This window comes from Arachis duranensis, chromosome 9 (genome assembly GCF_000817695.3).
Source record: "Arachis duranensis cultivar V14167 chromosome 9, aradu.V14167.gnm2.J7QH, whole genome shotgun sequence".
In the NCBI taxonomy this organism is placed as follows: Eukaryota; Viridiplantae; Streptophyta; class Magnoliopsida; order Fabales; family Fabaceae; genus Arachis; species Arachis duranensis.
In genome coordinates, this window is record NC_029780.3 from 42,333,099 (window position 1) to 42,342,758 (window position 9,660).

The 9,660-nt window shown below is 30.1% G+C and overlaps 1 protein-coding gene across 1 annotated transcript; it reads right to left on the reverse strand.

Annotated features, from left to right (window-relative positions):
• Positions 1 to 2,366: 2,366 nt before the first annotated feature.
• Positions 2,367 to 6,713, reverse strand: LOC107465605 (auxin-responsive protein IAA16). Its single transcript, XM_016084581.3, has 4 exons — positions 6,230 to 6,713; positions 3,155 to 3,559; positions 2,780 to 2,844; positions 2,367 to 2,670 (listed from the first exon to the last, which is right to left on the reverse strand). Exons 1-4 carry the CDS (start codon positions 6,565 to 6,567, stop codon positions 2,627 to 2,629), a joined length of 852 nt encoding a protein of 283 aa, XP_015940067.1. The 5' UTR covers positions 6,568 to 6,713; the 3' UTR covers positions 2,367 to 2,626.
• Positions 6,714 to 9,660: the final 2,947 nt, after the last annotated feature.

A 9,660-nucleotide genomic window follows, 5' to 3' on the forward strand; every position in this document is an offset into this window, starting at 1 on the left:
GAATGTGTTGGTAACGCTCATGGGTAAAGAAGGAGCAGGAACGGTTACCCAAAAAACCGCGCACAAAGCAGCATCATGCAATTAATGGTTGGTTATGGAAGTGAGTTATAAATATTAGTAGGTTTTAGGAAATCGGGGTTGAAACTTTTCTCCATAAATACACTCAAACACACTCACATCCTCAGCGAATTTCTGAATCTGCATTCGAGTTCGATTTTTGTAGGACTCCTTCCATTGTTTTTACTTTTTCAATTTTATAATTCCTGCAAACTTTACTTTTCTTGTTCAATTTTTCTTCAAAACATATTTTAATTTCATTGTCAGATTTATATTCAAAGTTCCTTTACTTACTTGTCCAATTTACATTTCAGTACCTTTAATTTTCATGTCAAAAGTCTTTCGATTCAGTCGAAGGCATTTTAATTACTTTATTTAAAATTCAATGCAAATCATTTCAATTTTCAGTCAAGTTTTTCTTTCGAAATTTTTATTTTACGTTTTTCATTCCTTTACACTTTTCGAACTCAATTTTCTTTTTAATGCCCATCTAATTCGAGGACCTTTGATGCACTTATAGAAAAATTGGTACCTATAAAAGAGGAGTAAGTTTTGCTCCTAAACCATTAGAATCGAACCACCATCGATTTGTTAAAAACTAAGAAAACAAAGAGTAAGAAAAATAATCAACATCGACATAAAGTCACAAAAAAAAATCAACATCGACATAAGTATACTAATGAGCCACACAAATTTTTTTTTTTTTTTTGTTATATGAAAGTAAAAGATTTAACTTCTGCAAAACACAATTAATAAAAATGATAAGTGATATACCAAACCATGATGCATGTGTGAGTATATATATTTCCCTATAACAAGATATATCTTTCGTTATATTTAGTGTAACTTCTAATTTAATTTTTTAAGGAAGGCAACATTTTTGTTTAAGGTTAAGTATTATGAGTTTATGACATGATCGGGAAAAATTCTTGACCATAAACTTTTTTCTTTAGATTTTTTTTACTGGTCATAAACTTTCTTTTATTTTTCCCTATTCGTAATAGAGGTTCATTATTTATTTATTACTCAAATCCAAGCTAAACTGATTAACAATTTTACTGTACATAATTCATTTCTAAATTACATAAAAGTCTCGTCATAATCCAAAGTCAGGTCCACAAAGAGATAAACTAAAATAATATAAAGCATTATCAAATACATTTCTTTTAACGAATCATTAATGTATTTATGGTTAATTTTAAGTTTACCGTTAAGTACATCAAAGAACAAATACTGTTATTTGTGGACCTAATTATGTTTGTACTAGAATCAACCGTGACCATTTTATTAGGACAGGTATTTTTATAGGACACGCGTAACGCAAAAAAGATGACACCTTATTTCATTAAATAAGAATGGATTTTAATTTCAGCACCATAAAACTTCCCAAAAAAATATAGACACAACAATAAAGGCGCAACAAGTGAATAAATTAGTGGAACCCTCAATATAAGCTAGTGACATTGGAGCACTTCTGCACATGGCCAGGATCCCACCTTATCACTTTGTTCCTGGATCTAACGTATGTCCAACCAGCACCCCAAATAATTCCACAGACAATGCCACGTGGCCCCTTACTACTATGGAATCTTGCTGCCTTCATATTTTAGAGCAAACATACACTATTTTACGCTGTATAAGTGTGTGGTTACGTACAAATTTAAATTTGAAAGAGACAACGACAACTTTAGGTGGCCCGAAACATTTACATTATTTATTATTGTTAGGCAAGCACATTAATATTATGTTTGATTTAAGAAAAAATAAGAGAAAAAAAATGAAAAAATGAATAAAAAATTTTATTTTTTTTGTTTGGATATTAAAAACAATAAAAAAAATTTTAGTGTAAATCTCACTAAAAAATAATAATTATAATATGTTATTATAATAGAAAGATATATATAAACATTATAAAATATAATAAAATATAAATAAATAAAAATATTTATACTTTATTTTATTATAAAAATATTAATATAATTTTATATTATTTATAATTTTTTTCTATCCAAACAAAAAAAATTCTATTTTTTTATTTTTTTTCGATTCAAATAACACACAAATAACTCTACTTTTGTTTCTATTTTCTCTCTTTTCATTTTCTTTCTTCTTATTTTCTTTCTTTCTATTTTCTTTTCTATAAATATAGCACATTTTAGGATTTCATAAGTTTGTATTTTCATTTTTTTATTTTTATTTTTATTTTATATTTATTTTTATTATTTTACCTTTTCATAAAAGTTTAAGAATATCTTTTCGAATCATACAAGCTTACCTTTTCCGTTTCCTTGGAAACAAAAACGCGATCATCATATAAACACATTATAGTATTATTTTCTTGTCCCTAACAAATTTCTAACCATTTTTCTCATTTCATATATAATACACAAATAACTAAGCAAGTTACAAAAAGATAGGATACCATACACAGACACACAACAATAATAATAATTAAACATATTATCAGACTCGACCTTGTTCGAGCCAATTTGGTGCTTCCTGGAGTCGTCGAAGACGAACAACCGAGTAGATTGCATTGTACGTACTTGGTTAGAACAAGAAAATGATTTCAGCTTCTGATCTTGCACTGCTCTTCCGCTGCTGCTCTTGGAACTGAAATTAGTAGAAATAGGGACATTTAATTAATTGAACATTTTTATATGGTTTTAAAACAAAATTTGTTGAAGGAGGTTTAATAATTTGGTACTAAGTACTAACTAACCTCCAAGCCCAGTTGCCTCAGAACCTTTCACTATGCGAAGGCGCTTGCATGATTCTACGAACATTCTGTAAAAATAAACGGTCCTAATTAGTGATTATTATCCATTATTAACTAAAAAATCATTTTTTTTGTCAATATCAACTAATTTTTTTAAGCTATTTTTTTATTCTAAAATTCAAATTTTAAATTTTAAATTCTAATTCTAAAAAAATTAAAAATAATTTTACAACGAAAAAGAATTTTAATATATTTTATATTTTAATATATATTTTATATACATAATTTTAATTTAAAAATTAATTTTTAATATTTATTATTATGATTATTTTAAAATAAGTAAATTTGAGATTTTTTACAAGAGAGCGGGCTACTCACTCCCAGGGAACGTCACCGACGAGCATCCAATCACCGTCTTTGTCTTCATAAGTGGGGACATAGTCAGATCCATTGAAGCTGAAGAGGCCATTTCCTTTGCACTCGTGATGGGGCCCAGTGACAGCTGCCTCTATCATGGTGCCACTGAACATCTTTGCCAGCGCATCTGACAGCTCTCTGTAGCTCTTGTACTGCTTCAGGTCCACTTTCCTCAAGTATGGTGCTCCGTCCACGCTCACCTTCACGTACGCCCCTCCGTTTCCGCTTGTTGCCGCGGAGGTCGCGGTTGCAGTTGTACCTACGGTGGTGGTGGCGGGCTTTTCCGCTTCTTCCTTGTTGCTCTTCTGCCCGCTCACTATGTTCTTCCTGAAGGACCTAACTGGAGGCCAACCTACCACTTGTGCCCTACACCATGCAACATTAATCGATACATTGTTTTTAATCAGTGCTTATTATGCTAATTAAGTTGAAGCTGCTTTGCCAAATAAAAAGAAAAGTTGTCTCGCGACTCTCTAATGATAAATAATGATGATTTTTGTGTTGATCCTCTTAAACATTTTTTCTTTTAATTTCAAGTTATGCTTTTTATCTATTATCATTTATCAATTATCTTATAGACATTCTTTATAGTTCATGATACTTGATATTTATCTTCTTTTTTAATCTAACTTTTATGTTTTTTTTTTAATAAGTATTGTTTGACTTTTTATGAATAAAAAACATTTTCTGTTAAGAAGATTATCTTATAGACATTTTTACTCATATAACAATAAAACAAATTGATAAAAGTAAGACCGAATAAATGCTAATTATTAGATTAGTCAATTTTTTTCTTAAAAAATTTTAATTATTAAATTAGCCTTTAATTATTTTTATTAAATTAAACAAATTAATCTCTACTTTCTTCAAAGAATAAATTATTTGGAAGATTCCACGAAATTATTAAATAAATAGTATAAAGCTTATTTGCAAATATATCCAAATAAAAAGGCAAGCATGGAGTGTAGCAGAATTATTAGAGTGCGAGCGAGCGTTAGAGATAGGGATGAGGGAAGTGGGGTGAAGAAATATGTTAGGTGACACGACCGGGGGACTGGGGAGCGTGGACAATAGATGCATATGCTTTTTTACTTTCTTCTTTTTCTCTTTTTTTTCTTTTTAATATTTTGTCTTGCTGGATTCACTTATTCAAATGGTTGGGTTGATGAATAAAGCAAGATTCCTTCTGTCTTGTCCTTTTCCTTTGTCTACCCGACAACCAACCATGCCACACGCTACCACTAAAGGAAAAAAAGAAGAAAAAGAAATTCAACTAAATCATGCTTACCCCTGACACTTAGGCCTTATCCCACCACCACCATACTTCATAGTTCATACCCTTTTTTTCTTGCTCATAATCTGGATGACATTTTCTTTTCTTTCCCGCCCTTCAAACCGGTTGACTTCACCTAATTTCTAAATATAATGGACATCTTCTATTAATGTCTATCTATTAATTGCGCATGTGCTTGCATTAGTAGTATTGTTCTAGATTTCACTTTCAGGGCTTTAAACAATAAATTCTAGCAACCTCAACCAGATTATTAAAATATCACTGGACTCATCTTGGGAGCTATGATATAACCGTTATAAATTGGCTATAAAAACTCAGCATATACATTATAGGTCAGTTATTAAAATCATAACAACAAATCAGATCGTTATGGTATACCTCTATATGTTATCACTATAATTCGGTAGTGACAGAAAATAACCTCTGACTAACCTCTGACTACTTACTCTCATTATCAAAGTAAGTAATCAGGAGAAAGGTAGGATATTCACTTTTCCGATCTCTGAGTTACCAAAAAATAAAGCTTATTCACATACTGACTTGAACATCGAAGTATTTTTTTAGAGGTGCCCACCTCCTTGTTCACAAGGTGCCGAGGTATAACCCATCTCAAAGGAAGGCTTGAAGGAAGTAGCCAAAAAACGAGCTATAGCCCAGCCAATTCACCCAAGAACACAACCCATTATTATACTTAATTAAGTGGAATTTTAGCATTAATATTTGTTGTGTAAAGGCATGCTCACATACCACAAATCAAAATTAAACCTCAAGTCAAGATTTCTACTGATAATTGTTAAAACTAATATAAAAATAAAAAATATTGCAAACTTTTTTCCTGAAACAAATTCAGAATTTTAAACGGTTCCTTTACAAATCTCTTCTTTCTTTTTTTTCCTTTCTTAACAATTTCAAACACATATATTAAAGTATGTTGATGTGAGGATTAATTCTGCGAAAAATTATGGAACAAGTAATATAAATAATATTTAATGTTTAGCTTCAACCACAAACAAAACTTTAACTTGTTATTGCACCTATAATTTCTGTTATTTTTTCGGGTTGAAAGTACAATGGATCTATGGGTTTTAATTTCTTCTGTTCTTTTTCCTAAATCCATCAACTCTCTAAACTAGCACAAGTTGAATAATCATTATTCAACACATGTCCTAGGCAGATTGAACAAAATATCAAATTCTTTTAGCTGTTGAATTATAATATTATTACGATAAAAAGAAAACCTAGATTAGATGCTGTATAAATCATGAACTATTTTGATCTCATGAACAAAACAGGAATCAGAAATGAAATCTCCCTATAGATACCAAATAAATCAGAAAGCAAACTCCTCCGGTTTCCTTTTGCCTAATTTTTTTCTCCTCCGGTTTCCTTTTATCTATTTTTTCCCCACCTAATCTTCAACGAATATAAATGTAACTAACATCCAACAAAACTAAACCATTAAATTTTTATCTTTTACTTTTATCATTTTTCCAAAGAATTTAAACCTAAAAAATCAAGCAAATATCCAGTAGTATAAATTATTACCTGGATTTTATTAAAAAATTATACAAAAAAAAGGAAAGATTTAACGAGACAAAACCCCAAAAAATATAAAAAAAGAAAAATTGTGAAAATCAACCCCAAAAATAAAATTAAAGATTTTAGAGTACTTATTACCAATCCTCCTCCTATTCAGATCAAGTAACCAACAAAATAATAAAGAAGGTATATGAAAAACTCACTTGGCAGGTGGTTTCGCCGGGTCGGTAGAACGAGTAACAGGAGGTGTAGAAGTAGGAGCAGCAGCACCACCATTCTTCTCTTTGTTCTTGTCAACGTTGACAGAAGAAGCTGAAACGGATTCATTGTTAAGAGAAGAAGAACAACAAGAAGAAGAAAGATTCAGATTCAGCTTTAGATCCACAGTAGACGGAGTAGTCTCCGAGAAACCCCTCTTTCCAGTTGTAGTACAAGTGCTCCTTAGTGATGACTCGCCATCGTTCGACCCACCCGGCAAACCGAGTCGCAACTCGGTCTCCTCAAAATTTATCATGCTGTATTTGTCTCGCTCTGACTCCATATAACACGATGCAGAATAATATAAAGACTTGGGAGTTTTCTTATTCTATGTTTCTCCCAAAGATGAAGAGTGAAAACTGAAGTTGAGTTTTTTTCTTTCTATTTTTTTTCCTTGAAAATGTTAGGAATTGATGCTGTGTTTTGTTTATTTATTTATTTCTTTTGTTTTGGGGATATATGGGTGTTGTAGCCTTGTAGGGCGTGTGAAGGGAAAGTGACGGGGAAGATGGTGCCACGTGGATAGGATTGTAGTTGTTGAATTGTTTTGGGGTCTTGTCGGGACTGACGTCATGGGTGATGTCATACGGAGGATGAATGATATAAGGGGTGAGTTTGGGGCTCTGGGGCATTCTGCCCTTGCCTGCCTTTTGTTTGTATGCTAGGCTCCACACGGGCGCATAACTTTTAACTTTTAATATATACCTTTCGTTTTTTTTTTTTTCTTTAATGTATGTAGATATTGGCTCATTATTTTAGATATGTAAGCTGTGTGTGTCGTGCATGGTTACAGAGGTGGTAGTATTAAATACAAATGTAAGATAACTTTTTTTAAATTATAAATAAAAAATTGGACCGTTTAATTCTTTTATTAAAAAATTTTTATAATTTTTTTTTATTTTAGTAACTTTAAAAATACATTTTAACTAAATATATAAGGAAATAAGTAAATAAAATTACTATTACGTATAATTAAAATTAACTATTAAAATTATTTTTTTTATATTAATAGACAATTATGTAAATGTGTCAACTATTGATAACCTAAAAATAAAAAAAATACTCTAGTTATTACAAATTTAAAATTGCATCTAATTAGAAAAAAAGCTCTAATTTACTGATAAAATAATGTAGTTACATTTTATTTGATAATATTAATTGGACATACTTTTTACTGGCCGTGAATAATATTTATTAATATTTCATAAATAGACACTATATTCATATTTAAATGATAATAAATATGAGATTATTAGTCCAGTAAAAAAAAATATTTTCTATTACTTTTTGAAATATTTTTAGTGACTTTTAATTAGGTAGATTATACATGTTTAATTGATAAATTTTTAATAAAAGAGCAATATATTTTAATAAATATTATTATTTGAATTTAAATTATCCTTTTTTACAAAGTAATTATCTAAAATGTTTCACAACTTTCATATAAAAAATTTACAAAGTTGATAAATATCAATGTTTATACATAAAAATATATTAATTAAAATCGCAAAATAGCAATAAAATCTTTTTAAAAAATTTGAGACAATTTTACTGTCAATTTCTTACTACACGCTATTTAAGTTAATTCACTTTATTCAAATATATCAAAATATAAAATGTACTGTGATTTTTTATATATATTCGTAAGAAGTTGAAAATTATAAATGTGCAGCTTTTATAACAACAAATCATGAAAAATTAATGTTCCACACTAAATTCATGTTATTTCACAAAATGTCATAACCAATCCATTATATATATATATAATACCAATATTTGATATTTAATACAAAATGAATGAGGTCTCAGGAAAAAAAAAAGCTTGAAAAGATTTGAGTTTAAACACAAATGATTACAATTGCATTTTGATAAATCGCTGTTTTACGGTTTATTTTGTATTGAATTGAGTGGATTTTATCCATTATTCTCACACTTATGCATATAATTCGCATGTTTTACATTTTTCTCTCTAATTTTGTGATGTGATTGAAAACATGCTTCTTTGACCTTAAATTTGCTAATTTTAATACTCCTTTATTACCATTCGATGCTGTCATATGTGTGTTAAGTGTTTTCAGGGTTTATAGGGCAGGAATAACTTAGAGGATAGAAAGGAAGCATGCAAAAGTGGAAGGAAGACAAGGAATTGAAGTTTTGAAAAGATGGAAATGACACATACGCGTGGGCGACGCGACCTGGAAGACAAGCGACGCGTACACGTGACTGACGTGCACGCATGACCAGGATTTTTGACAAGCAATGTGTACGCATGGGCGACGCATACGCTTGACAGAGCATCACGTGCTGCAATTTACAGAAAATGCTGGGCACGATTTCTGGGCTCCTTTGTGACCCCGTTTCAGGCCCAAAAATCCATATTAGAGGCTCCAGAGTGGAGCTGGAAGGAGAATCAATCAATCATACTTTCATTCACATTAGTTAGTTTAGATGTAGTTTTCTAAGGAGAGAGGCTCTCTCCTCTCTCTAGGTCTAGGTTTCTCTTTTTAATTTCTCCTTAGGTTCAGGTTTAATCTTCCTTTAATTTAGTTATCTTCTACTTTATTTGTTCTAGTATTTTAGTAATACTTCTATCATTGATTCCTTTATGTTGCCAATTTAGTTTATGAATTCTTCTTGTTTCCTTTAATCCATGTTAATGCAAGTTATGTTTTCATGTTTATGATTGCTTCTTTCTTCATTTGTTATTATTGATTCCTTGCATTTGTTGAATTTAGATTTTATTATCTTTTATTAATTCTCTAAGCTTTTATTTTGTGTCTTCTAAGTGTTTGATAAAATGTTTGGATGGATTTTAAATTAGACTTTTATATTCTTAGCTTATATTGAGTAATTTGGAGACTCTTGAATTATCAAAAGTCTCTTGTTGGTTGGTGATTGAAACTTGCTAGTTGGCTTGAACTTCACTAACTCTAGTCTTTGATTAGGACTTGTGAACTCAAGTTGATTTGCTCACTTGACTTTCCTTCAATAATTAGAGGTTAACTAAGTGAGAGCAATTTGCAATTACCATCACAATTGAAAATGATAATGAGGATAGGAATTCCAATTCTCAATCCTTGCTAAGAGCTTTATTATTTATTAGTTTATTCTCTTGCCATTTTTACTTTCTTGTTTCTTATTTCAAAACTCAAAAATATACTTTCCCATAACCAATAATAACTACACTTCCCTGCAATTCTTTGAGAGACGACCCGAAGTTTAATACTTTGGTTAATTTTATTGGGTTTGCTTAAGTGACAAACAATTTAAATATTGATTGAGGTTGAATTGTCAGTTTAAAACTATACTTGTAACGCGATAATTTTTGTGAAAATCTTTACCAACATTTTTTCTTCGTCAAATTTTTGACGCCGTT

Coding starts and splice junctions, on each gene's coding strand:
- LOC107465605 (XM_016084581.3), bottom strand. CDS start 6,567: ATGGAGTCAGAGCGAGACAAATACAGCATGATAAATTTTGAGGAGACC. Junction 3,560..6,229: donor CCGGCGAAACCACCTGCCAA/GTGAGTTTTTCA, acceptor TGCATGGTGTAG/GGCACAAGTGGTAGGTTGGC. Junction 2,845..3,154: donor GTCGGTGACGTTCCCTGGGA/GTGAGTAGCCCG, acceptor TTATTTTTACAG/AATGTTCGTAGAATCATGCA.